Here is a 27,918-nt window from a genome sequence, read left to right on the forward strand (position 1 = left end):
AGCTGTAATCACACCTGAAAATGAAAGAATAACTTCATGGTGTTTGTGGTGAAGGCAAACCGAAGGAGTTATGAGAACTAGTGGAGGAGGGAGAAGCACAGTTTTACACCATGACACGCAAGCAAACCTTTCTGTGTTACTAAATATTTTTCTTCACTTATACAAATATAACCAATGTAGCTCCTATTTATTCTGATATTTATAACAAATACATATTGTACACACCATCTTAAACAATGTAGAAACATGAAGGACAGAAAAAAAAAAAAACAAGGAAAAGAAAAGTGCAGAAATATAAACCTACCTTGGATGTTGTTGCAAAGAAACAGAAACCTCACTGGGTAACTTATATGTAAAAGAAAATCAGTTGGGTGGGACATTGAGTTTTCATTTGGTCACAGTTGCTTATTGAGTGAAATCTAGTAAGTAATTTGTTTTTCCTTCTTTCTTTAACTATAAAAATTTGAATAGTTAATATAAATTAGAATAACTTAAATATATTTACACTTCATGGCTGATCTACTAGTCTGCCGTAAACATCTTGGAATAGTTTCTAGTACTGTAAGAAAATTGATAATATTTATGTTTTGCTTCAGAAAACAAGAAGAAAACAGAAATATAATCCATGTTTAGAAAACAGCAACATCTCACATTTAAGCTGAAAGAGCTAGATATGTTTCAGTACTGTCTACGTTAACAACCTTTAAGCTTGACTGAACCAAAAGGAAATTTATTAATCCCGAATGTGATAAGATAATGCAGAGCAGCAAGCCACCATATATGAAGGTGTGTGCCAATAAAGACCACCGCTGGAAGATTCAGAGCGCATAAGTACGACGGTTAGACATAATGGTGCCAATATGGGAAGTTGTTTGTGTGACTGTATCTCTTTTAAAAACTCTATTGTCTGTGATTTCCCTCAGATTATGTGCACTTATTTGTAATATGGGTTTATATAATCCTCTTTTCATTCATCTAAGCCTGTCTACCAGAGTCTTCACTACTACATCTCGCTGTGCCTTAGTTAAAGACAACCTTCAATACACTTTAACAACTAACCCAAGCAATCCATATTGGGAATATGATTTTCTTATTTGTTTGTTTTCTGCTTTGTATAGGCCTTATTAAATTTAAAGTTTGTGTTTCCAACCACATATCAAAATGAGAAACACAATTTCTGCAATTCACATCATCCAAATAAAGTAGCCTAAAAAGTAAGTATAGACATGGGTACTTATTTTGTCTTCTATTAACTCTGACTGCAGAAAAGTGACTGTCATGTTTGCTTTTAAAATACTGTGAGATGTGGTTACAATATTTAAAGCTCCAAAAATGATATTTGATGACAGTTGGTACTTGATGATGAACTCTGTATACAAAAGAACGAGCATGCTAGCTTCTGCAGTAGTTTTATTGAGAATTATATGCTGTAGCTGTGGAAGATTATCTAATGACAAGATTCAAATTTTTAGCTTTACTGTATTTTGTTCCCCTCTTATACCACAGAGGGAAAAATACAGCGCTACAGAGCTCAAACAAAAATGACAAAAAAATTAAAGACAGACATAAAAGTAGCTCAACAAGAAAAACTAGATACATTTAAAAAAAGGTGAACAGTAAACATCACTGTCAACCAATTTCCAGTAAAGTCTGGGGTTTAGCAGACTCCACCTCCCTCACTCACAACTTCTGAAATCCTTTTTTCTTCTTCTTTTTGCACATAATGCAATAGTATTTGTGAGGTCCTTCTGCTCTTTTTTAAATCAACCAATCCTCCTGAGAAGTGATATTGACCGACAAGAAAGACAAAAAGGATGATCATTTTCTGTTTTGTCTTAAACAACCTAGACATCAGCTTTGGTGAACAGGGAGTGGAGAAACATGTCAGGGAGTTAACGTTTTTGACAAGCAGAGTTTTTTCATGTTGTGAGGAAAATTGAGAGTGATGGTTGGAGGACATGGAGGGGGTTGGGGTATGCTTAGCCTGAACACCCTGGTTGGTAATATATGCAACCCTATTGTATTGAATCAATGCACCATGGATTAATGGGGGCTAGAAGGAGCAGGAGGCTACAATGGGGAGGCTGCAAAATGAGATCTTCTGCCTCGTGGTAAGAAACAGTATGAAACAAAGTGAAGAACCAGCAGCACCATTCAGACTCTTATCCAAGGGCAACAAAGTGTTTTCAAAGTTCATATCTTGGTCGTCATTCCTTTGTTATTTTTTCTCTACCAACTGCAAATAAGGACCCAAGGACAGACAAATGAGAGTTTTTTTTTTCCTTAACAGGCAGATATACACAGGCAGCAAAAGAATCTTCTGCTTCACAGGTTGTGGTGTTGCCGTGTGCACTCTGATTTGTTGTGGTTCTGTACCGTTTCATCTCTCTACAAAAGTTTGGTATCAAGAAAAAGCCAGAACACTGCAAAACATCCTCCCTGAACTAAGGTAAGACTGTTTGATTAAGCTCTTATACAGATGGTTCGGATTTAACACAACCTCAAGAGACTGCAGAAAAGAGATATTCATGTAGAGTGGAAGGTAAAATTTAGCTTATCCTTAGTTAATAAAGTACAGGCAAAATGAAATTGCTTGAAAAACAAATAGGATAGGAAGAATAAAGAAATGCGACCCCATACTAGTGTTTTATGTGCTCAAGTCATCGGTTTGACACCTGTTGAATGCAAACTGGTGGGATGGAGGGTGATGCTGTTTATAGGCCACATGCTTTGTTTCAGTGTCTCTGGGAAACACTGAAACAAAGCATGAGACTGTGAGAACATCTCAGCTTATAGTGTTTGTTAAAAACAAATTGAGAACAATAAGAAGAAAAGGCTGAGAACAAGAAGAGGAATGAGTGGAAGTGGGACGAGAACGATAAAGACAGAAAAAGGAAACATCTTATTAAACAATATGATTTGGTGATAATCAACATGTTGATGCAAACCCTGTTGTTGGTGTTCTTCTTCCAAACCGCAGATCCAGTCACCTTTTTGGAGAATGGATAATTTGCTAAGTGTCTGTCTGAATTTTGAGTCTTGCGTCTAGACCTTCTTGCCTACTGACTCATTATGTCACAAGATAGAAGAACCTGCGGCAGACATCAGAGACAGATGTCCTCCTGGTCCTTGTTGCTATGTCTTCTGTTCCTGGTGTCACCATGCATGGGGTTCTTTCCCAACTTCTGGTCCAAAGTTTTGATTCTGTCCTTTGACTCATACACACACCAGTACATCACAGAACAGGCCATCATCAAAGTTTCCCTGGAGGTCCTGAGGGATACCACAAAACAGCACGACCTCCAAGGAGAGAAAAATGTGAGGTTATGTTGACTTTATTTATTTTCTGTGTTTTCTGGATCACATTGTGTTTAAATAAGAGCAGATTGTGATAACAATATATCAGCTTACATATCACCAGAAAGCACCAACTCTTTTTTTTACTCACAGATTTACCTTGGCCGTGGATTCTGGAGAGCCGTGAGAGATGTGGTGAACTCTAATGCAGACATGGACCTTAAGAGTGGCACTGCAGCTAACCCAGTTTACCACTTTGACTCAGAAAGAATTGACGACTCTATTGCGAAGCTTCGGGAGTTCTGGACTCAGATTATTCTCTCAGTACGAGCCAAAGAGTACGCGAGTGCCCGTCACAGCTTGGGCCAGTTGTCCCATGCCTTACAGGTACAAACTGAACCTGGATCTGAGATCTGATAATAATCATAATGCTGTCCTCCTCACACTGTCTATTCTTTTTATATTTGTTAATAGCTATTTAGTCTTAGGGTTTGGAAAAATAAAAGTTTTTTTTCTTAATGGTGAAACATTTTTTCTATATCAGGATTTCTACAGTCATAGTAACTGGGTGGAGATGGGCAAAAAATCAATTTACCTGCATCTCCTGCAGCCAGATGAGCCTGCTTTTCCTTTAGCTAAAGGTAAACCGTTCAGATGTTCAATATGATAAGAATGTTACTGACATTAAGATAAATGTGTCTTCTATTAATGCTATTAATATATGTATTTTTTTTATTTATTCTGCATATAAAATAAAATAGAATTTACAATGAAAGATAGAAAAGTACACATGGTAATGCAATTTTTTACTTTTTCTTATGGGTACAGTCTATTGAATATATATACATGGCTAAGGTGCATATTGTGACTCAGAGCTTCTAGTAACTATGGTGTGTTGTCAGTGATATTTGCAGCTGGAATTGAAATGACTGCATGAATTAATTTTGTTGCTTGTTATGACCAGTAACATGGCACACTTTCATAATGGTACTTAGCACTTCTAAAGACCATAGTATTCTACTTTTGTGTCAATAAAGAGTTCCTTCACAGCACATGTTGCATTAAAAAGAGGCACTAAATAATTATTTTAGAATAATGAGGAATAAAAATTTATCATCTGTGTTTCAACTAGTTTAGTTATATCTGAAAATGTGTTTGTTTGTTATGCTGGCAGAAGATACACCGACCTGTAAGGACTGCTTCACTCCTACCTGCAGAAACAATCTCCTACTGTCTCTGAAAAACTCAAACCTGCTCACCACCGGGTACACCAGCAGCTCTTTTCCCTTTAAGCCTAAAGGTAAAAGTTCATGCACCTGCAGTTCAGTGGGTTCATTTTATTTATTTTTTTTTAAATTGTGAGGTATTTATTCATTCTTTCTGCTCAGCCTGTGAACCTCAGCAGAACCAACCTTTCTCTTACAGGCAAATGTAGCCATGGAGGCATTTTTGACAAAAGTAGACTTCTGAGCGCCAGAGGGGGGATCAACAAAGACACCAACTCATTTTTCTTCTCCCCTCACCATTACCTCCATGTGGAAGCTGCAGGTTTGGCTGCCATAGCTACCCAGACTGCCCTGAGAGATCTTAAAGACACTGTGGGCCCCAAGGCCTTCCTCAAGTAAGTTGAGACTAATCCTATGAAATGCTACAAATGCCCAACGCAGTTCTCTCAGTACTACTGTATGAATCAATGAAAAACTTCCGCTGACAGGCTCTTCAGCGTGAGGCAGGCCCCAGCTTTGGTGTTTGTCATGGACACCACAGGCAGCATGTTTGAGGAGATCACCGCCGCCCGACTCAGAGCTCACTCCATCATCCAGAGCCGAGCCAGCCGAGCAGAGCAGCCTGGCACCTTTCTGCTTGTGCCCTTCCATGATCCAGGTGACCCTACTTTCACTTTTTGTTGACACCCTTCACAAGTAAATGGAGCTGTAGCACAGCAATTTATTCTTTCATACGGTTCACTTCTTCATCTTTTCCTCAGGTTTACAGCATGACAAGTAGGCACGCTTTGTTCCAAAGGGGAAACATAGGCGAACTTGTTATTTAAGTATGGTAGTTGTTTGTTGATCATCCTAAATATCTGCAACAAAACACATCTAAACCTGTCCAAAGTGAGGAAGTTGGAAGTTTGGTAAAAAGAAAAATCTCCAAGCTTCACAGTGGGAGAATTTCTGTGACATTTTCAATTTGGGATTAACTCCATGAAATAACAGACAGATTAATTTATTTCAATTTTTATGATTTATTTCTTGTATTTAACCAGGTAAACCACATTGAGATCTGGATCTCATTTTCAAGAGGGACCTGGGCAGAAGTCTGAAATACACAGCAACCTGGTTACAAAATCAAACTAATTAATACATATGCACAAGTGTAAAACAATAGAAAACCATTTAAAAGCAGTGACACTGTTTAATAGAATCTTGTTGCCTGTTTTTAAGAACCGCTCAAAACAAATCCAACGAAATCATTTCTGACATCTTGAGTTCAGACTGGAGCTGATTCCAGGCTGAACATAACACTGAATGCTTGCTTCCCCCTTTTCAGTTCGAACATGTGGAACTTGCAAAAGAAAGATGTTATTTGAGCGTAAAGAATGGGGATTAACAGGTCTATGCAAGAGAGAGCTTAAGGATGCTGGAGCCAAGCCTAGTAGAGATTTATAAATCAGGATCATCAGGTGATTGTTTCTCCGTACGCTTAAAGGAGGCCATTTAGCTTTTGCATACAACTCACAATGATGTATAAAACGTCTGCTACCGGTTACAAACCTTAAAGCACAATGATACACAGTATTCAATGACTGAAGGCATTTGGTCAATAGTTTTGAATAGCCAATAGTCTTAACACATGTCTGTCATGTATGTAAAAAACTAAGCACTATTACTCTAATTGAATATTGTTAGTGGAAATCTTGTTTTGAGATATTTAGAATATGACAATTATATCAAATATTCCAAATGGACAACTAAAAGCAAGGGAATGACTGAAAATGAACAAAGTTTAATTTCTGATTACCTTATTTCAGTAAATTATATAAGGGTTAGATTGATCTGTTGTCACTTGCATGGGTTTTATCAGCAAGGTTTTTCCATCTTCCTGTAAAAGATAAAAATGCATCATCCACCACAGCTACAGCTAAAGCTTTTTATCCTGCAACAATCACCAGTTATCCTATTATTTTTCAAGGAAAAAGCCGAATCATGAAAGTAAATGTTCGCCATAAAATGATCTTGCAAATTCTTGCAGCATACATTTCTTTATTATCTTTATTATCTTTCTTTATTGCACTTCTGTTTTATGCTTTCTTAGAACAACAGATAAAGAAACAAACTTAGTATTTGGATCGCATTTGTTGTAAGGCCTTTTCTTATAACTTGAATTTTATTATTTTCACAATAACATATTTCTTTAATTTTAAAGAATTTGGACCAGTTTATAAAGCTGATGATCCAAACCAGTTCATGCAGCACATGGAGGCCCTGATGGCTCTGGGAGGAGGAGATGAACCAGAAATGTGTTTTTCTGCCATTCAGGTAAATTTAGAAGCTAAAATATTCAGAGTAAAAAAAAACCACAAAAAAAAAAACACCTTGATAACATTAACAAAAAAAAATGTTTGTAGATAATGTTTTATGGCAATGTTTAAGAACACTTCTGATAAAGACCCAGACCTGATTTGCAAAGCAGTTGCTGACCAACTATTCTCTCTAACTCATGCATGACAGTCATTTGTATCTAAATCTTCTCTGTCCAATCTGACTGAGCTTGAGCCAGAGAGGAAGTGGTTTAGATTATCTGGCCCTGCAAAGCTTGCAAAAGTCGAGCTGCATTCAAAAGAATGTCACACTATCTAGGTTTTTGTTTTAACAATTTTTAAAAAAACATTTATTGTCTTTTAGATAATGTAGCTGAAAATGGTAGTAAAACAAGTTTTTTTTCTTTTCTTTTTTTCTTTTTATTCCCAACTTTCTGAACTAGCTTCTAGAGTAACAATTCTGTGGAACATTAGACTTTAAAAATACTCAGACATGATCTTCAAATGTTAATATTAGTTTTTCAAGTCATATATAACAGCACATATTTTTCACCAAACAAAACCAAACCTTGTCCACAGTTTACCCTTCCTCTCAGTGACAGTTGTGACCTTAAAAGGATAAGATGGATGGATGATTTTGTTTATGCAGAAAGTCCTTAGTGTGTTATTAAATTTTCCACACTAATCTGGTGGAAGATTTCCTTTATTATGTGTATCCCTCATCAATACAGTTTTAGTCTATAATTTACAATTACTGAACTGAGGCCATGAAAAATAAGACTTTATTTGGGCTGACATGTTGGCTGAGAACGGCCAACATGTCAGCCTTTCACAAACACTTGATCTAGCATAAATTTTCATATTTAAACTTCGAAATATATTTATTTTACTTGTGCCAAACAGTGTATAAGTAATAAGTAATGACTTTCTACAAGACTGTGAAATGTAGTTGTAGGTCTTCTTTTTATCCACACGACGGCAGTGTTTGTCCATGTCGTTTGATTGGTGGCTTTGTTTCAGCTCAACACTCGGGTAGTTGCCAGGCCTTGTGAAGAAGAAGTGAGTTCTGCACAAAACAAAAATATGTACAAGCTAACGACCTGTATGTGTGTTCACAGCTGGCCCTCACTCACAGCCCACCAGAGTCTGAAGTCTTTGTGTTCACTGACGCTTCTCCCAAAGACGCTTATCTCTTTGACGCTGTGAAGGCGCTCGCGCTTGAGAAACGGAGCAAGGTGGGTTCAACTTTAAAGAGACTTTTGAAAAATTTCCCAGCAATAGAAGCGTTATTGAGATCAACAGATAAGTAAATGTATAACAACTAAAATAGTTTAAATCTTTATAAAATTGTTAACATTTGAACTGACTGTATGTAAAAAAAAAAAAAATCTATTATTATTAAATTTGTTTTTTAAAATAATTTGACCTGTTGCTCAAAATCATTCTGCAGACTTGACACTGTTAGAGACAATGCGAGTGGTTGAAAATTAAATGGCTGTCTTTGGTAACCAATCCAATGTTAGGAACAATATAAAGCCCTGGAGTGAATAATGTTGAATTTATTCCATAGTCGCAGAACAGAAAACTTAAAGAAAATCCAAATAAATACCGAAATAATAATCCATGATTATTAAATAATTTAAATATTTCAGTATTTGTACAATATATTTAAATAATAATGGAAATATCAGTACTTATATTTATGAGCCACATTATTTCATTTTTTAATTCACTTGCTGTGTAGGCCTTGAACAACAAGGCATACACACTGAAATCGCAAGCAGACTGCTACATAGGAAGAGGTTTTTGTGTTCACCTTCGCGGTTGCTCTTTCTGCAGATAACATTTCTCCTCACTGAAGAGCAGACACCGAAACGGAGTAGGAGGAAGAGGAGCAGTAAGAAACCTCTGTCCCCCAATCGTTTCTCTCTCTACTCCTCCCTGTCGGTCGCGTCAGGAGGAATGGCTGTATTCACCACCAACTCTGACATTCACAAGGTCTCCACCATAGTGGAGGACAACACTGCTGTGGGCAAGGTAAATAGTTAACTCCATATTTTTTTAAACATATCACACTTTTAGCTGTGAATCAAAGCTGCATGCCAAACCACTCTCTTCTTCTCAGGTGACCCTCCTCCGTGCAAAAAGTGATCCAGAGTTAATGTCTGTGCATTCCTTCAGAGTTGACAGCTCAGTAAAAAACATCATCCTACACATAACGGGCACCATGACTGAGTGTATCCTCACCAGTCCGTCAGGTAATGTTTGCACTGTTTCCAAGAATGTGTCATCCAATGCAATGTCAGGAGAATGTATCTGAATATGAAATTCTATATCAAAAAGCAAAAGTATTTTTTTCCTTCTCCTTCTGAGTTAAAAGTACACTCAGTTTACCATTACCTTCTTAGAATTCCTTTTGAACAAATAAGTATGTAAAATGTTATTTATGTAAGACCTTTCAAGCTATAGATCACAAAGAGTTGTCCACAAAAAAATATCAAAGCCATTAGACATAAGTACATTGAATAATTATTTAAAAGCTATTGTAAAACCAACTTTAAACTTAAAGGAGAGGGGAGAGTATTGCAGAGTCCTGTATTGCTGCTGAGAAGGTTTTTAGTTTCCAGCACTGTATGTGACACAATCAGCAGGCTGTGGTCACATAATCTTTGGGAACTGCTAGAAAGTCCCAACATGTATTCTGGTGATTGGCCATTAAAAGCCCGAGATCCTAAAGTGTACTCTGGAGTGGTTGAGGAGTCAGTGCAGGGGGATGAGTAGCAGTGCGATGTGCCAAAACTTCTGTGATTTGGTCTGAAGTCTGGTTGCAGTGTTCTGTTCAACCTGAAGATGGTTGAGTAACCTGTTAATGTCGTCTCAATTTTCAGACAAAAGACAATCTATATTGAGGGAGCAAGGCCATCTAGCAGAGTTGGAGCACTTCCAGGGTTTGTATCGTATCAAACTCTTGCCTCCTGTTCAGGCTGGTGAATGGAAGCTGCAAGCCAAGAGTGACGATCACCTAACCTTCACTGTGATAGGTAAACAAAAAACAAAGAAATTAAAAAAAACCCATCTATATCATGTTTTAATATGACCGGAAGTGAAAGGTCAGTCTAAGAAATCTTTGTTTTCTGATTCATACTACCAGGTGACAGCAGTGTAGACTTCCTGTACTACTTTGCCACTGTGACTAATGATACACACCCAGGTCTGGCCAGAGTGGAGGGCAGTCCTGTGGCAGGTGAAGCATTGTTCATTTATTGGGTGTTAATGTGCATCTTTAAAAATTCTGCTACTTTAATGTGTGGTTACCATACATTATATATATATTTCAGGTGCCCCAGCTTTCCTGGTGCTCACAGTGACAGGCCAATCTCAAAAGGGGTTGTTTTACGCGACTCTGCTTGGTGCTGAAGGAGAGAATCTTCAGGAGGTGAAGCTGAATCAGTCTTCGTCTGCACCCACCCACGGCTTGGAGGAGCTTGTGGGCTTCGTGGACCACGTCCCCACAGTTCCCTTCAGTGTTCAACTTGCAGGCTCGGACAGCAGAGGGAACAAGCTGGAGAGAGTTTCCACAGAGAAGATTCAGCCCACTCACGTTCAGATAAAGGTAGAAGAAAAAAAAAAAAATTATTATCAATTTGGTATTGTTGAGTTGATTTTCACTGTTTCCATGCTTGTCTCAATCTCAATTAGCAGTAATCTCAAACAAGTGCTCAGAAAATTCCTGCTTGTTTTGAAAAACAGAATATCTTAAAGTGAGTTTAAAAAACAATCAAGAGTTCAAGTGTAGAATAATTAAGTTGCCAAGATTACATAATAAACACTAAAATAACCTTTTAAATGGAAGCCAATCTAGGGACCTTTGTTACCGATTACCAAATAAATGGACATGTAGATAAACATGTCCAGTTTCGTCCATTTACTGTAATTTAACTCTATAGTTTTAATAGTTCACTTATCACTTTGTGCATCTTAATCTCCTCAGATGATGTCGACCCCCCAGCTCGTACCAGGCCACCTCACAGTGGTGATCTTCACCATCTACAACCACGGTCCTGCTCAACTTTTTAATCTAACAGCCGATGATGACTGTGGTTATCTCCTGACGAGGGGGCCACACGGGTACGCAGACAGAATAGAAATGAATCTGCTACGGGGAGATTCTTTAACTCTGTGTTAGAAATTGTCACTCATGTTAATGCAAATTTGGACTTTTTGTTAATCAGGTTGTTCGTTGAGGAACAAGACTCTTTTGATGCAGAGGTGAGCCTCCTCACTCCTGCCACGGCTCAGGCTGGAGCGACTGTGACGCTCACGCTCACTGTTCACGCACTGAACTCACTGGAATCAAACTATGCAGTGACATTTTTAACTGTGGTCCCTTTGGTGAGCAAAAGAAAGTATTTGATTCATATTTTCAAACTTTAGTACAGACTCCTCCTTGAATGGTCATTGCCATTGCTTTCTGACAGGATGCTGACAGATCTCCACCGTCTTGCTCTGCTGCACTGATCCACTCTGACTGTTCGGCGGATTGCGCCAAGTCCAGCTGGACAGTGTCTGTGGTCGTGTCTGATGATGTCCACTCTGGCCTCGCTGCCCTTCAGATGCAGAAAGGCGACGGTGTTTTGACAGTTTTCCGCAACCCGCCATCCACGGAGGACAGCTTTGAGGAGACCCTGCCCGACCTGGAGCATCAACACCCACACAAAAACAAAACAACCGGCCACCGTCAGCATCACCACCACAGAGCCAGGTTACGGACTGGGGAGGCCCTTCTGAATGTGTCTGATTGGAGACTGGGTTCATCGCAGCCCCTGTGGGTCGTGTACACGTCCAGCTGCTGCTCAGCTCAAGCTGAGCTGCTGGTGTGGGACAAAGCTGGAAATATGAAGCGCTGCATTCTGACATCTGACCAGCAGAGGCTACAGAGTGACACGACCACAGAAACCAGTGGAACTGGACGAGCAGCACTGACAGGCGTCGTTTTCCTGCTGGTGGGCCTGCTGTGGTCTCCACTGATGTAGATCTATGTAATTACAAATGTTTTGCTCCTAACTTCATACAACCTGTTAGAGAAAAGTATAACAGGAAGTGCACTTATTTCAAATAAATGCTGATCATGCTTTAATGTGGAACTACTAATTGTAAAATGCACCAGAGCACCAAATGACAACTTTCCTAATAGGTTATGAAAAAAAAAATTATGTTAAAAGTAATAGATGGTACATTTCAGTGAGAAAAGTGTAGGGTAGCACTGAAATGTTCATAGCAGGAAGATGAAAAAGGATAAATAATTTTAGCACCACCCACACCTATTGGCACCACTGATAAAGATGTGTAAAAAGTCTCCAAATACATGAATCCTTTGTTGCGACAGCATGATCTCTCACCGCAAACTTTTGATGAACGTAATATTTCATTTGAATACAGTTATTTAGTAGGACGGGAAAACAATGGGTAACAATTACCTTTCAGAAAATTTCTGGTTTTACACTTCTTCATACCTCTCCTGTTAATTCTTTGAACATTTCTCTTTTACCATTAGAACTTAATAGTCTCTTTTGGAGACCACTGAGCAAGGGAGATATTTCTCCATTCCTCTTTCTACAATGTCTCTATACATCCAGATGTGTATTTTCTTCCCTTCAGCTCACTCCACAAATGTTCTCAACTTTCTTTAGGGACTGAGATGGTGATGGAACTTTTGTTTTGTTTCTGTTAAACTTTTTCTTTTGATTTAGCTATTTTGACAGCTACACTGTCAAAAACCCAATGATTACTGATCTTAACTTGCCTGGCGGGGTCTCAGGCGTTTCAAAGAGCCACACACTCCAAAAGGACTTCACACACCTTCAGGATGGGAACAGGTTCACAGCATCACAGATCATCAAAATTCACAAGATAAACTAAACTTCAAAGTAATATTTACCTTTCTGTGTGTTTGGTTAATATTTGTTAAGGAATGAAATTGGCTAATAAAAACAAATCATCACATCATGCTCCCTAACCACCACCCACTGAGAGCAGGGTGTATTTACACTCAAATCTGTCTGTGTATGTGGCATTCTCAACCAGTCCAGTTTGTTCTTTGGTTGGTGCAGATCTCTTGACTTGCATTTTGCTACAGTACATTTGACACAGCACATTTCCTTTTAATAAAAAACATACCTGGACTTATTTTGAGCAGTTCTTAAAGATAGGTAACAAGATTCTATGAAACAGTGTCATTGTTTTTAAATTGTTTTTATTGTTTTATACTTGTGCATATGTATTAATTGTTTTTATCTTGTAACCAGGTTGCTGTATATTGCACATTTTTTGCCCAGGTCCCTCTTGAAAATGAGATCCAGATCTCAACGGGGTTTACATGGTTAAATAAAGGAATATACATATAAAAAATATAAACCTTAGTGCAAACAGCCAAACAACATAATTATTAACTATTAACATAATTGTATCCCTCTACAATATCCTTTCACATCACAAATTCTCTTTGAAGGCAAAACAGATCCATCCAATATAACAATAGGATTTATGAGTTCTCTATCTGGAATAAAAAGCCATTGCTACCAACCTCAAACGTGTCTACCTGTTGAAGTGTGTTGAAATGAATGGGCAATATTTTAAGCAGTACATTTCACTATTCCATTACTAATTTGCATTTGTTTCACATTTGTCAAGAGCTCTACAACACGCTCCATAAACAAAACATCACAGTCAGCTTGGAAATAATTTACAATTCTACTGAAAACTGATTAACCGTCGATACAGTTGCTTATTACATGTCTGTGGTACATAGAAAGACAACCAGACACAGAGTTCAGAGATCAAGAGAAACTCTGGGTCTAGACCAAACCCGTTGACATGTTGAATGAAAAATGTGCCCAGAAAGCGCTTCCACCTGAGGTGGAGGAGAGAGGACACTGGGGGAGCAAGGTGCAGTTTCTGCTGGCCGTGGCTGGAAATGTTGTCGGCTTCGGCAACGTCTGGAGGTTTCCTTACCTCTGCTACAAAAACGGAGGGGGTAAGGTGATGTTAAATTTTAACTGATAATCATGGCTTTACTTTACGATAAGAAAACCTGAACAAAATTATGTGGAAATCAGTCAGGTCAGAAACCCGAATTTAAGCAATATACAGCATATATAGGTTTTTAGAAATAAAAGGCGAGATGAGATGCATCAGTCAGCTAAATAACAATTTTACAAAAAGTATATTATGCATAGCTGTAAATTTGGGGATAAAAGCTGTATTTGTTTTCCACTGCAAATACCAAAGCAATGCGCTCTATGAAAGTGAAGGGTAAAATAAAGCAGGAGGTTTGTTCCATGTTTTCTGGGGATTTAACTGTTTTAAAAGACTTTTTCTCGTCAACTTGAGGTGATGTCTTCAAATCATCTCTGTGAGAAACTCATAGTTTTAGAGATTGATTGAAACCACTTGAGCAGATAAATTGTTTTTCTTTTCTCAGAAACTGAAAAACTGAAGTAAATAAATAATGAAAAAATGTCTTGGATGTTTTGATTTGTTCAAAAAGAGAGCCAAAGTGCAACGTTCCTGTTCTCAGGACCAATTGATGATTGTCAAAATAGTCGAAACATTAAATGATTTTAACTCAAGGTTCAAATTCTTCCAGGAGAACATTATCCTTCATGGAAACCTAAAATATTAAAACCTTCCAAAGAAATCTTGTGTATTACTTTATTTAGGGATGCAACCTTTCAGTAATGAGAAACAAGCTGTGAGAGATCTGCAGACTATGCTCCAATGGTTCCAATGTCAGTGGCTCACCTTTGACTTTATAAATGGTTTCCTGCATTGTTATATTTTAAATATTTTAGGAAATTATTTTACTTTACTTTTTTGGCAATAAAACATTTAAGGAGTTGTGTCTTTCCACATTTCCTCATGTTTTAAATGCAAACTTCAACATATTATGTCAGGATTTTAGTTGAGATGCCAACACAAACGAGCGCATAGTAGTAGAGAATTGGAAGAAATATGATACAAGGTTTCCTTCCTCTTCACAATGATCCTCTCACAATGATTTTATGTTGGTCTTTCACATAAAATCCTCATAAAATTCATACCTTATTGATTGCAACATGGAAAACTGTTAAAAAAATTTCAACGAGATGAATGTGTTTGCCAAGCTACTGTTCAAAAACGTAAAGAAAATGGTTCCAGCACAATGCAGAATCTAGTGTCTTAATTTGTTGTTTTGATCCTCTGAGCCAAGTGATTATTTTTGAAAAATCAGGTGCATTCTTGGTGCCATATCTGGTTTTTGTGGTGACCTGTGGCGTACCTCTGTTCCTGCTGGAAACAACCATGGGCCAGTACACACAGGAGGGGGGCATCACCTGCTGGAGGAAGCTGTGTCCGCTTGCAGAAGGTAACTCCTGCAGAACTTTATTCTTTGGAGACAGAGAAAGTAAAACATCATAAACAGGGCTTTTGACTTATAAGGTCAAAATATAAAATGGATGGTTCTCCTGTAAATAGAAGTTTAGAATAATAACAGCAAATGTAGAAATATTTAATCAAATCTTAAATGAGTCCTATCAGATTGTTTGCCCACATTAGTCAAATGTTAAGTTTGTTGATATCTAGGACTTTCCTCAGGGTTCAAACATGAACCCGATTCAAACATTTTTCTAACTTTACAGTGTCTAATTGGAAAATCTCACTTCAGCCACTGGATAAATCAAGGCTTTTGTTGTTTTCTGCTCTGCAGGTATAGGCTTTGGAGGGCAGCTGATCCTCTTCTACAGCTGCATGACTTACATCATTATTCTGTCCTGGGGTTTGCTCTATTTGGTCTTCTCCTTCAGCTCCCAGCTCCCCTGGGCCAGTTGTGACAACTACTGGAACACAGGTTGCATGCAAATGTGTTAAAAATGTTCCTAGCTGTCAGACGCAACATAGTCACAGAACCATAGTGACAGAGTGTTTTTACCAACATCTTTTCAGAGGACTGTGTGGACTTTTCAACAAACAGCACCTTCCAGTGGACCAACAGGACTAATTCCACCTCAGCGGCCACAGAATTCTGGGAGTAAGTGAAGATAAGGAAGCTGCTCAGCTGCTTATGAGGCCAATATGAAATGTGTTTTTGATTTTTAGACGGCGTGTCCTGGCTATCTCAGGGGGAATTGAGGAGGTGGGCAGCATCAGGTGGGAGGTGCTGTTGTGCTTGATTGTAATGTGGATCATTTGCTACTTCTGCATTTGGAAAGGAGTCAAGTCCACAGGAAAGGTCAGCTGATCTTTTTCACAGAAAAAAAGTCTAACACATGTGATTTTAACTTAATATTTTCAGTTATTCAGAATGTCTAAGAAGTTTCATTTGTTGATCCTTGTCCTCTAATTACCTCTTTGTACAAATAGTATGTCACTCAGAAGACTATTTTCTGTAGTCAGCATTTAAAATGGAAGAATTTGTTTTAAAGCCATGCAGAATGAGGATGAAGGAGTGGTACAAGAGCTAAACAAGTCAGTACTGCAACACAGAATGATATCTTGTGGTCACCATGACAACCGGTAGGTACAAAAGCAAGTGGTTTAGAGTATACATGGCAGGCAAGAAAATAAAGAAGTCTTTTCTGAACCTCACATATGTAAACATGTGCAAATTGTTCCACATTCACTGGACTTTAAAGAACTACATGTTTTGCTTAGAGAATACCAAGATTGACTTTTCAGAACTCAGAAAAAAAAATCTACTCAGGGAGGTTAACCTGGCTTAACTCTTCTCAGAATTTCAGTGAAATTAGGCAACAGCTTATTGCTACCACATAATACACATGACTGTCAAAGACGCCAAAAATGTAGAGGGTGCTATTCAAAGTTTGGTTTCAAATTGTGAGCTTGTGTTTTCCCTTTTTTCAGGTGGTGTACTTCACTGCCACCTTCCCATATGTCATGTTGTTAATCCTTTTGATTCGAGGACTAACTCTTCCCGGCGCCCTTGAAGGAGTCGTTTTTTATCTTCTTCCTGAACCGTCCCGACTCACCGACCCTCAGGTAGGCTCTAAGGGATGAAAGACTGAAGACAGCTAGGCTTTGAGACAAATGTGTCCACTGATGCTGTTGTTGGGGCAGGTGTGGATGGAGGCCGGCGCGCAGATCTTCTTCTCCTACAGTGTTGGGGTGGGCTCTCTAACTGTGCTGGGCAGCTACAACAAACACAATAACAACTGCTACAGGTAGAACAGCTTGTTGGTGTCAATAGGCCTTCTGCATCTCTACTGAAGTATATTATCCATGTATCAAGTACAATGAATGCAGCATTGCTCTGTTTTGTTAGGGACTGCCTGTGGCTGTGTTTCCTGAACAGTGCTACCAGTGTGGTAGCTGGGTTCGCCGTGTTCTCTGTGCTGGGTTTCATGGCTCATCAGCAAGGCATTCCCATTGCAGAGGTGGCCGAGTCAGGTGCATATTTACACATTTTCAGCCATATGTAACCTCATCTTTATGGAAGTTCTGTGGGGACGTTTTTTTTTAGCAGAGACAGAAAACCTGGATAGAGTTGATGGAAAAATGGACGAGGCTAATTTCTTACACATGAAGCTCTAAAACTTTCATTGATTCCAGGAAGCAAATGTTATTGCCCTAAACAATTAAGTTTTGTTGGAAAAAAAGAAAAAAAAAAGTATGTCTTTGAAAAAATGTCTGTTTATTCATTGGGTAGTCTATAAAATTCCGCAGTGTTATTAGTTTGGTTTTTACCTGGTAGGGCAGTTAATGGATTAATAAAAGCATATTAAAAGGAGGAGATTATTAAATCATCACTTTGGCTTTGTTTTCCAGGTCCAGGCCTGGCATTCATCGCATACCCTCAGGCGGTGGCCATGATGCCTCTGCCCCAGCTCTGGTCCATCTGCTTCTTTGTCATGCTCATCCTCTTGGGTCTGGACACAGAAGTAAGCTGCCCAGGCAACTGAAGGAGGATCATAAGTATTCGTCTGAAAATGTAATTCTGTTATTATCTTCTCTCTGCTCAGTTTGTCTCCATGGAGGTGGTGATGACGTCCATCATTGATATGTTTCCCAGAGTTATGCGACGGGCAGGACGCCGGGAGAGCTTCCTCCTGCTCTTCTGTCTGATTTGCTTCTTCTCTCAACTCGTCATGATTACCGAAGTCTGTGTTCAACGTTAAAACTTTAATGTTTTACACCTTACAATACTGAATTGTTCTTGTACAATTGTTTTTGTCACAAGTGTGAGGTCATGATGTGCGGATGAAATCGTCTTTCATAAATTTAAAATAAGAAAATGATTTTCTTTCTCTTTTGCTGTTGTTCCAAGGGAGGGATGTTTGTGTTCCAGCTGTTTGACTACTATGCATGTAATGGAGCCTGCATCCTCTTCCTCTGTGTGTTTGAAACTCTGTCAATGGGCTGGGTGTTTGGTACGTACACTGATGCTATGCATGTTTTAACGTGTTTCAATTTTCAAACTTGGAAACCTATGATCTAGAGAGATTGCGCAGTGAGGAAAGGTCAAAAATTCCTCTTTCCCACAATATATCTTATGAAATTCTAGAGGAGACTAGAAGATGTTCTATTGGCAAAAAAAGGATATACAAACAAAATATTGTGGACCACCTGATTTCATATAAAAAGTATTTTTTCAACCTTGCCGTCTCACTGCAAAAGATTACACAAAGTGAAGGTTGGACTAATAGTGATTATTTCAAATTATGCTACTGTAATGAAAGATTAAATAATTTGAAGTGTTTTATTTGACACGCCTTTAGTTGGAGTCTTAATAATTGTAAAATGTCATTTAAACATTGCAAACCTATAAAAGAAATGACTGATTAACTGTTAAATGTTACAACATGTCTTTCAAACAAGTGCAAAACAATCTCATCAACATGTAATTATTTAGGGGCAGATCGGTTGTATGGCATCATAGAGGATATGACAGGGGTGAAGGCCAATCCTTTCTTCAAAATCTGCTGGCTTTACATCACGCCACTGGTCTCACTGGTGAGTCACCTGTGTCTCTGTCAGAGTGCTTTTGGTCACTGGATCAGATGTGAACTGTTGAATTTGGTAATTATTTATGCTTAATTTCAAACCAGAGACTAACTCAACCAATCCTGTTTGCCCTTTCAGGGATCTTTCATATGTTCCTTAATCAAGTATCAGCCTCTGACCTTTAATCGCTGGTATGTCTACCCATCCTGGGCTTACGTGTTGGGCTGGGTGCTGGCTCTCTCCTCCATCCTGCTTGTACCTGGGTGGGCACTTTATAAGATGATGACCGCCAGCGGCACACCTAGACAGGTGAGAAAGCATAGCAATGTTTTATTCAAATTACATTTAAGATTTTTTTATTGCAAAGAAAACACAGCATTTAATTTCCAAACTGTGGAGAAATTCTGTTAGGATTTGGAGAATACTGATGAAATGGAAACGATGTGGATCCTTAAAAATAGAAGATTCGCTATGGCATTGTGAATCAGAATGTCAGGTCATTTGTTCTTAAGACCAATAGGCTGAACAGTGGTTAAAATTTTATGAAAAAGTATAAGATAACTTTTTGCAGATTTACATCACCTGTAGATGCTGATCACCCTGATAAAAACATGTTAGATAAAGGATATCTCTACATTTCTATTCTGTAAAGTTACATTACAAAGTAGATTTTTTAAACTATGAACATTTTATGTTAAGGACTGTATTTCATATCCTGATGTGGCAAAAAATCAGCAGTAATAACACAGCAACAGCATAGTCTAGTAGCAAATATGTTCCTTTGAACTTGCCGATGTAGCTCTTCTTTACTGTTTTGCAGCGCCTCCAGTACTTGTGCCAGCCTGCTCTAAGTGACTCACCAACTCAAATAAGAGGAGCTGAGCTGCAAAACAAGGGTGTTGACCTGATGCAGCCATTCATGGTCAACTGACAGCAGATGTACAGACTGATGTACCTGGAACTCCTTAAAATTACAGTTTAACATGCTAACCAGCCTCACCTGCCTCACCTGTTGCTCTCCTGTGACGTACAACAGCCACAAATGAAATGCACTTCGCACCATCACCTTTAGAAATAACTCACGTTTTAACAGCACCGCCTCAAACATGTTCAAAGTAACTCAGAGTTTGTTTGTTTTGTACATTCTTCAGTTCTGCTCTTTATGAGATTTCATTCTGAACTTTCTTTGCAGATAATATTAATCTCCTGTGTTCAGTATTTAACTTATTCGGTTATCTGTTTTTCTTTTGTGACTCAGAAACACAGCTTAGCCAATGACATGACTGGAAAGAGTACAAAGATGATGTACTCAAGTAAGAGTACAGTTACTCTTACTTGATCAAATTTGACCTAATTACAACTTACCAGTGTAAAATGTTACTCAAATAAAAATAAACAGTACCAAATTAAAATTTTACTTTAAGTAAAAGTTACCTTGCTTCTTTTTTATGAGCAGAAGAACGTTTCACTTATGTATTTTACAAAGGAAAAAAGGAGATATTGGTATACTTTTGATTGAAGGAGCAGCTTTATAAAGAAAAATGCAACATAAAATTCAATATGTAATATTTCTCTATGAGATATGCAATAGAAAAACATGCTGTCTCATGTTGCTGTCAATGTACAGTATATCTCATAGAGATATATTACATTGCTTTTTTCACAGAGGCACCTCCGTCTTCCAATTGATGCAACAACGAAGGGATCTGATTACTAACCCACAGAAGGATCAGTGCTGTTCCTGTGAGAAATGTACTCAGAGCGGAACATGTAATATGTTTTCTGATAATTACGTGCAAAATGGGTTAAACCTGTATAAATAAATGTTTTTTTTAATTAATTTTCTGTGGCAAAGACCTGAAACACTTCACAAGTTTTCTACTACTTCCTGTGCCAATAAATTAACAGCTTCTGCGCAAATAACCGTTCAATGCAAACTTTCTACGTTTATATTTTCTCAAAGATGTTGTGTTGTAAGTATATTATCACCTCATAGACACACTTAGCTTCAGCCTCTAGCACCAACTAGTCAGAATTTACCCTAAGACGTCACATTACCTTTGACAGAGCCTCACTTCATAAATCACGAAATATTCCCTTAAATCTTAAGTTCTCTGAATCTGATCATTTAAGAAAAGGGCAATAAGGGGAATTCTATTTAAAGTCAGCAGAAACTTGCATTAGTGCATTTAAAAAACACAGAATTGGGATAAAATTACGTATATATTTGAATAACAGGAAAACAGTATTCTTATCTGTCAACAAATTATACTCCTATGTGTGATTTATTAGAACCCACAAAGTTTTTCTTGATGAGTAGATGAGACACACTGTAGAAATATACACAGATACACAAACATTAGAGAAACTTTTCACAAACTGCTTTATTTAAATAGCTTACAATTCTGAAAAATTCTCCAAAAACCACTTGAAATTTGAAAACTTTGACCGTCAGGCCTGCCTGTTGTATCCTCAAATAACACTTTTACTCCCAGATGATTACTGACCATTATTTAGGTAAAAGCATTTTGTATCAGTTTATGATACACTAGATAGCACTATTATTATTATTTTACAAAAGGGGACAGTAGAGAAATAGCATAGATATAATTCATGTTACATTCCAACAATAAGATTGTTTTTCTTATTTTTTTTGGATCTTATGGGTTTTTATTCATTTAGTCTCAGCTCTAACCCAATTCCAATACTCTTTAGTACTCAAAGGAAGTACGAGAATGAGAGTTTCAATGGTCATCCATCCATTGTTTATAATCGCTTGTCCTTGCAACACTATCCCCCAATAAATACAAACTTTCAAACTTACACTGAAAAGTGTTTTAAATTAGTGAAGTAAAAGTCCAAAAACCAAGAAAAACTATGAAAAATCACAAAAAACAATCAGCAGAGATGACAGCTGCTACGTAAGAGTATGGTTCATCAAATGATTTTGAAATGCTGCTCATTTATTCTGTGCATGTCTTAAAAAGAGGTTAAGCAAAATAACTACACATCATTTGAAGCGCATTGTAGAGTTATTAAAAAAGCCTACAATACAAAATGACACACAGCAAACCAAGCTCAGACTATTAACACACACAAAAATACCTGACAAGGCGCTTTGCTATAGACTACATAATACTTGGTATCTTGGAGCAAAGAAACAGTGAAGTAGTTTAACATCCAGCTGGTTGTTGACAGACTGCCCACCGTCTTCATCTGTAACAAACTGACTCCAACAACATTAGATGTAGCTGTGATTCCTTTAAAAAACTAACATGGCCTAATGTTGCTTATAAAGGTTGATGTTAAATTGTTTAGTGTATATTTTAGTGATGGACGGTTCTGACAGTATATTTGTGGCTTGAAATTGACACAGTAAAGAAATCAAAGCCTTTTTTAAAATACCACAGAAATCCAAGCAGGTTTTCAGGATCGCCTGGTTTTGGCACTGCTTTTTTTAAACAGGCACCCAAATGGGACCCATTTGTTCTTGCTGTCCCACTTGTTCTGAATCCATTTACTTTATTCCTCTTTTTCATGAGTTGAGTTTCATGAGCTTTAAATTGGAGTTTGAATGGATTATTTTTGAATCAGCTTCCAAAAGTAAAGTAAACTCAATATGTTGGATTTTAAAAGCGATGCTTCACAGTGACTATGTTATAGTGAGTTCAGGTGATAAGGGACAGGAAGTGCTAAGCACAAGTCTAAAAGCACATTGTGATTCATTCAGTGGTCAGGAGCAACAGCTCTTCAGGATTTCAGTCACCTTTTTTCCTTTTCCACCCACAATTATAGAGATTTACTGCAGTAAATGTGCTTTAATGACAGCACCCAAGAAGGCATTGCTTTTGAGGAGAGTCAATGCTTTTTACCTTAGAAAAAACTTGTTTTTTTAAAACTTATTTCAGAATTCTGATCTAGACATATTTCACAATAAGTATTTCTAGCCTGTCAAATTATCCAGATTCCTCAATAAATCATTTTGATTCCAGGTTGTAAGGCAAGAAGAAAATGCCAGTGAAGGTGAATATTTAGGTAAGGCACAGCAGCCAGGCTAGTTATCTCAATTTTTGAAGGCACTGTAGATCATCCTAACCAGTAGAACTGTCAGGAGACACCATGGTCACAATGCCTGGAGATCTTTCTCTGATCTCAACTTTCTCATCTTGGATTACCTGAGATTGCTCTGAGCTGGTGTTAGAAAGACATGAGCCTTCAGCAGCTTGTAGTATTGTTATGTTACCTAAAGAAATACTTTGGGGTTGACTGATTGGATCTGGATGTAAGGGCTTCCGAGATTTGCGTGTCATGTTGAGGATGGGATAGCTACCAGACTCTGTCATGGCCTGACACACATGTTCCCAGGCTGTGACACCGTTAAGGCAGTGGGCTGGGTTGCTGACAGCCTGGCAGAGTAACTCTGTGTGTTGACGCAGCTGGGAAATCTCCTGCTCAGTGCTGTTGCTCTGGCGAAGGAGCTCCTTTGTACGCAAGGTAATGTCCAACAGACCCGACTGCCTGAGAAGTTCTACCGTGTTGAGGAATCGCCGATGGTGAGGACTAGAGTTGATTTTCCTTTGACTTCCGCCGTCTGAGTGATCAGAAGATGCAGTGTGCAGACTAGAGATGGATGGAGATCCTGGGTTTGTGGAATAAATGCTGAAGGTGGAGGAGGACAAGCTGTTTCTGCTTGACAAGGTGCTCAACAGGACAGAGTTTGAAACTGTCGGTTGGTTGTGATGATGTTCCTCCGACGGACCTGTCGTTACTGAATTGTCTTCAGTCTTACGTTCTGTGCACATCCTCTTGCTCAAATATTGGGATTCCTGGTTTGATAAAGACTTGTCAGGTGGTTTCTTGATAGGATGTGGTGCTATGCGAGGGTAAGACTTAAGAATAGGAAGGTAGGTGTTGTTTATTTTATTTCCCGTGACTCTCAAATTTTGGGACTTGAAAGGCTTGCTAAGATGAATCGATGCTGGCACAAAGTTTGACTGATCCGGGCTGATCATATGTGGAGAAACAATATGGTTGCTTATCCTCATGCTGTTATTTACATGCAACTGACTTCTTTTCAGGGTTGTAGCTGGCTGCTGGGTGAAAGAACAGAGAAAAGAAGAAAGCAGCTATATCATTCAGGAATAAACATGGCACGTAGCTTCTTAAAAGATGTTTAAGAAGCTACGTGTTGTAAGAAGGCTGTACCAAACTGTGGTTCAAAGAACAACTGAAAACATTTTCACGGATAGGTTGAACTTGAATTGATAGACTTTAAAACAAACTCTTGATCTCAAACACAGCTTCCTATTTTTGTTCCTACAGGTTTTAATTTATTTCTATATTTTCCATTTGAGTATGTGCAACTAAACTTCTTTACTAGTGCAATTACCTTGATGATGTAGATGGGTTGGTGAACCAGTTTGGTTGACATGACAGCAGGATTTCCAGTATTTCTGCCACCATGTACTTTAGACTGACCAGTTTGTGGAGCCTCTGCATGTTCTACCAATCTCAGCTGGCTTTTGGTGCTCCTCTGGACCTCAATATCTGTCTGCTGCCAGTCGGAACCGTCTGGGAATCAGAGAACACAGAATGAAGTAACAGGGTTCAAATCTTTGTCAGGCGTCTTGGAAAAAAACCCTCAAAACTTCTGCATTTGATAAAATGCCCAGTTGTAACAAATTATATTACGAATCTGTTTTCACAATCAATTAAGTGATTTGTATAGCACATTTCAGCAACACGGCAGTTCAAAGAGCTTCACATCGTGAAAAAATAAAAGGACATCAAAAACATTATAGTCAACAATTGAATATGTTGGACAATGTTCCACATATTACGGTTCAAACTCAACTCTAAACAGGTAGGTTTTTAGTCTAGATTTAAAGGCACTCAGTGTTTCAGCTGTTTTGTAGTTTTTAGTTCTGGTTCTGGGGATGCAGAGCAGACCAAAACTAGAAGACTTGAGAGATCTGGAGGGTTGATACAACAACAGCAGATCTTTAATGTATTGTGTTGCTAAGCCATTCAGTGATTTATAAACTAACAACAATATTTAAAATTTATTCTTTGAGTTACAGGGAGCTTGTGTAAGGATTTTAGATCTCAGTTTGAAGTTTGGAAAAGCTTATAAATGATAAAATAAGTCTTAGCTTTGATTAATGTATTAATCTTTGAATGTGAATTTGGCTTTTGATTCTGTTCAATAATTGAATCTACTTTATGATTGGATGTCAAATGTGATAGGCTAAGCAAGGGTTTTAAGATGCAGAAAAGAGGAAAAACTTTTGGATGACTAAGGCTTGTGCTATATATGTTTATTTGGAGTATAATTCCTGGAACATTAGCATGTTGTTTTCCTTGGTATCGTATAGTTCCAAATATACAAAGATGCCCGACAGACAAAATTTGAACCAACAGCCTTCCACTCTGAGTTATCTTCTGGCCAGAACGTCTGTTTTGCTGAGATTTCCTGTAGATGTAGCCTACAGGAAAACATCTTTAACACAGTTTTTTGATATATTGTGAGGTTGGCTTATTTTTGTACATTAATGTAGTTTTACATAGCTTTTTAGGCTACATGCACACATTTACCGCAAACACTTTAACTCACCAGAATACCCAGAGTCTTTTTCTGAGCTGCAGCTGGAGCCTCTTCTGTTAGAATCAACTGCATGCTTTAGGTCACGTATTGCCAGCAAGGTATTGCTGTTGCTCTTATCTTTCGCATTCTTGCTTGATGGTGCACAGGGACCATTTTCCCTGAAACAAAGCTGCTCTTTCGGCATGACGGCCCTTAAAAAAAATGTGGTATTTACTTCAAGATAAAAACAGTTTGGTGAAAGGTTACTTGCAATAGTATTAATATCACTGGAACTTAACCAAGTTTACAATGTTGCAACCACAAGCTTTTATGCACTTTATTGAAATTTTAAATAATAGACCTAAGCAGTGACTAGAACTGAAGTGAATGGAAGAGAAAAGATCAATTTTTAGTTTTTGTATTCAGGTGCCTTTGCTCTGTCAATGTCCAGTGGAAATAACTGCCTTGGGAAGTTACATAAGTAGTAATTAGAATAATTTCAGTATATCTGTTCTGTGAAGACCTCTAAGGTTTGTAAAAGAATAGTTATGAAGAAATAGCATCAGGAAGACTAAGGGACACAAAAAAACAAGTTGAGGTTAAATCTGTAGAGGCTTAAAGCTGTATCAATATCTCATGAAGAACTATTCAGTCTATTATCTCAAAAGACATTATAGCACAGCTTCAAAGGTAAAAAAGCAGGGTTGTCTGTAAGGCGCTGGGCAAGGGGGGGATTATTCAGTCGTTGTCCTCCTGTTTTAATTTGATGAATACAGTTTTTCTTTTTTTTTAAACATGCATTTTTTTATTACTTTCATTCATAGCTACAGTGATGTTGAGGGTGTAACAGGTCTAAACAGAGAACAACAGCTTTTCTAAAGTTTCGACAATTACTTCCCTGTGGAACTGAAAGCTATTAATTTAATTTTAACTTTAAAATTAAATTAATAGCTTTCCGTTTAATTTTAACTTTAAAATTAAATTAATAGCTTTCAGCTCCACAGGAAAGTAGTACAAAAACAACTGAATTTAATCCTCTAACAATTGGACATGACCTGGTATCTTCCTATTATCTATCGGTGTCGAAATACACAACAAAAATCTAATCTAATAATCAGCTGTGCATATAACCATCTTTACCTGTCACAGAGGATTTAGAGCATTAAAATGCGCCGTTTAATTTATCGAAGCTTTCTCCACTCGTGTTTACGACACAAGCAGCGGCGGTGGTTCCGTGAATGCACCACGCCGCTCCTTCCTGCCCCTGTTGTGTTATGTAACATTCAACTTTAAGACCAGCCCTCAGTGAGACGCTTCCTTTCGCACTGCTCCTCTCATGTACACATAAATCAACACATTAGACAGACCCTGGCCAAATTCAAAAGTGAAGCCCCAATATGGGCTTTGCAACCTTGTGAAAAACAACAACACAAAAAGTTGCAGTAGAGTATTAAAAGCATCTGTGGAAATAGGTAATACAGCATGTTTCCTGCCAAAAGCAGTATTGAACTTACCTTCAGAGGTAAAAGAGTCGATTATATCACGATAATGGTCGTTTCCTCCTTCATCAGAACAGTTTTACAAAACCAACAAATAGGTTAGCCAACAGCGCCATGCTAACAGACGGATTTACGGCATTAAATACATTTATCGTTCTTTGTTACACAGGCAACGCCAAGTAATAAACTACACAAAAACGGGCTGAGATTCTGCAATATCTGTTGTCAACCAGGAGAGGCTAACAAAACAACATCCGATTACCTTCAAAATAAAAGATTCAAGTAACTCAGACTATGAGAGCAGCCGCCAGGATCTCGCGATAAAATACTATTTTTGATCATTTTCTGTGCAGCTTAATATTAAGGTCAACGGTTTTTACAATCCAGTAAGGAGTTAGTAAAAACAAAAAGTCTGAACGTGTCCGTCTTTTGTTTTGCAATGCAGACGCTCTTGTAGGTAGCTTGATGACACTGTTTTCCACATGATGAGAAAAGTGGCATGTCATTCGATCATGCGTGGACTCAAAATTCTCGTTTTAAAAAAAGAAAATAAACTGTCAGAAGGAGAACTAAATCTCGACTTTTGTCAGTGTGCCCTCAACTAACTCCTCTAGTTTGACTACATGCCAAGCAAAACAAAAACAGTTTTTTACGGGAGCACAGCGCTCATTGGTCAATGAGACAGCTACAACAACCAATCATATAATAGTGCACGTACGGTTGGCATAGAGTAGAGCTCCCCACCTTCAAGACTCAGAATTTTATAACAAATTCGAGGATAAACGCCTTTGAACTGGATTGTACGGAAGAGGATTAGGGCCACCGAAAAAAAAAAAAAAAAGAATTCTGAGATTAAAGTCAGAATTCTGATATTAAAGTCAGAATTCTGAGTTTAAAGTCAGAATTCTGAGATTAAAGTCAGAAATCTTTTTTTCCGGTGGCCCTAATCCTCTTCCGTAGGATTGACTTTATAATTTGTCATGAAATAAATAATACAC

General features: G+C 38.0%; 3 protein-coding genes across 5 annotated transcripts; 2 read left to right on the top strand and 1 right to left on the bottom strand.

The window, feature by feature from the left end:
- The first annotated feature begins 1,771 nt into the window (after positions 1 to 1,771).
- Positions 1,772 to 13,023, top strand: vwa7 (von Willebrand factor A domain containing 7). 2 transcript variants are annotated; one of them, XM_028044990.1, is made up of 17 exons: positions 1,772 to 2,449; positions 2,981 to 3,318; positions 3,451 to 3,684; positions 3,842 to 3,938; positions 4,472 to 4,597; positions 4,723 to 4,918; positions 5,012 to 5,181; positions 6,727 to 6,839; positions 7,960 to 8,076; positions 8,681 to 8,878; positions 8,967 to 9,099; positions 9,730 to 9,882; positions 9,993 to 10,085; positions 10,180 to 10,454; positions 10,833 to 10,969; positions 11,074 to 11,233; positions 11,320 to 13,023. In XM_028044990.1, exons 2-17 carry the CDS (start codon positions 3,073 to 3,075, stop codon positions 11,872 to 11,874), a joined length of 3,003 nt encoding a protein of 1,000 aa, XP_027900791.1. In that variant the 5' UTR covers positions 1,772 to 2,449; positions 2,981 to 3,072; the 3' UTR covers positions 11,875 to 13,023. The 2 variants fall into 2 exon arrangements, with proteins under 2 accessions (XP_027900791.1, XP_027900792.1); XM_028044991.1 differs by lacking the exon at positions 1,772 to 2,449 and having other exon boundaries at positions 2,456 to 3,318.
- Positions 13,024 to 13,155: 132 nt separating this feature from the next.
- LOC114133165 (sodium- and chloride-dependent GABA transporter 2-like) lies at positions 13,156 to 19,849 on the top strand. Its single transcript, XM_027998838.1, has 14 exons — positions 13,156 to 13,874; positions 15,111 to 15,245; positions 15,588 to 15,728; positions 15,824 to 15,908; positions 15,977 to 16,109; positions 16,742 to 16,876; positions 16,955 to 17,058; positions 17,160 to 17,284; positions 17,663 to 17,775; positions 17,857 to 17,994; positions 18,162 to 18,264; positions 18,747 to 18,847; positions 18,977 to 19,147; positions 19,659 to 19,849. Exons 1-14 carry the CDS (start codon positions 13,715 to 13,717, stop codon positions 19,767 to 19,769), a joined length of 1,755 nt encoding a protein of 584 aa, XP_027854639.1. The 5' UTR covers positions 13,156 to 13,714; the 3' UTR covers positions 19,770 to 19,849.
- A 1,354-nt stretch (positions 19,850 to 21,203) lies between these two features.
- Positions 21,204 to 27,526, bottom strand: LOC114133166 (CLOCK-interacting pacemaker). Of its 2 annotated transcripts, none has more exons than XM_027998839.1 (4): positions 26,936 to 27,526; positions 25,452 to 25,633; positions 24,228 to 24,409; positions 21,204 to 23,928 (listed from the first exon to the last, which is right to left on the bottom strand). In XM_027998839.1, exons 2-4 carry the CDS (start codon positions 25,624 to 25,626, stop codon positions 22,930 to 22,932), a joined length of 1,356 nt encoding a protein of 451 aa, XP_027854640.1. In that variant the 5' UTR covers positions 25,627 to 25,633; positions 26,936 to 27,526; the 3' UTR covers positions 21,204 to 22,929. The 2 variants fall into 2 exon arrangements, with proteins under 2 accessions (XP_027854640.1, XP_027854641.1); XM_027998840.1 differs by lacking the exon at positions 26,936 to 27,526 and adding an exon at positions 26,562 to 26,921.
- Between the last annotated feature and the right edge of the window lie 392 nt (positions 27,527 to 27,918).

The sequence above is a fragment of the Xiphophorus couchianus genome, chromosome 18 (assembly GCF_001444195.1).
Source record: "Xiphophorus couchianus chromosome 18, X_couchianus-1.0, whole genome shotgun sequence".
NCBI lineage: Eukaryota > Metazoa > Chordata > Actinopteri > Cyprinodontiformes > Poeciliidae > Xiphophorus > Xiphophorus couchianus.

Bases quoted from the DNA above. Each gene is read 5' to 3' on its own strand.
- vwa7 (XM_028044990.1), top strand. From the start codon at position 3,073: ATGTCACAAGATAGAAGAACCTGCGGCAGACATCAGAGACAGATGTCC. The intron at 5,182-6,726 runs GTGACCCTACTT...TTAATTTTAAAG, and splicing joins TGTGCCCTTCCATGATCCAG to AATTTGGACCAGTTTATAAA. The intron at 8,077-8,680 runs GTGGGTTCAACT...CTCTTTCTGCAG, and splicing joins CGCTTGAGAAACGGAGCAAG to ATAACATTTCTCCTCACTGA.
- LOC114133165 (XM_027998838.1), top strand. From the start codon at position 13,715: ATGTTGAATGAAAAATGTGCCCAGAAAGCGCTTCCACCTGAGGTGGAG. The intron at 17,059-17,159 runs GTAGAACAGCTT...CTGTTTTGTTAG, and splicing joins CACAATAACAACTGCTACAG to GGACTGCCTGTGGCTGTGTT. The intron at 18,265-18,746 runs GTACGTACACTG...GTAATTATTTAG, and splicing joins GTCAATGGGCTGGGTGTTTG to GGGCAGATCGGTTGTATGGC.
- LOC114133166 (XM_027998839.1), bottom strand. From the start codon at position 25,626: ATGCCGAAAGAGCAGCTTTGTTTCAGGGAAAATGGTCCCTGTGCACCA. The intron at 24,410-25,451 runs GTGAGTTAAAGT...TCTGATTCCCAG, and splicing joins AAAAGACTCTGGGTATTCTG to ACGGTTCCGACTGGCAGCAG. The intron at 23,929-24,227 runs GTAATTGCACTA...TTCACCCAGCAG, and splicing joins AACCCATCTACATCATCAAG to CCAGCTACAACCCTGAAAAG.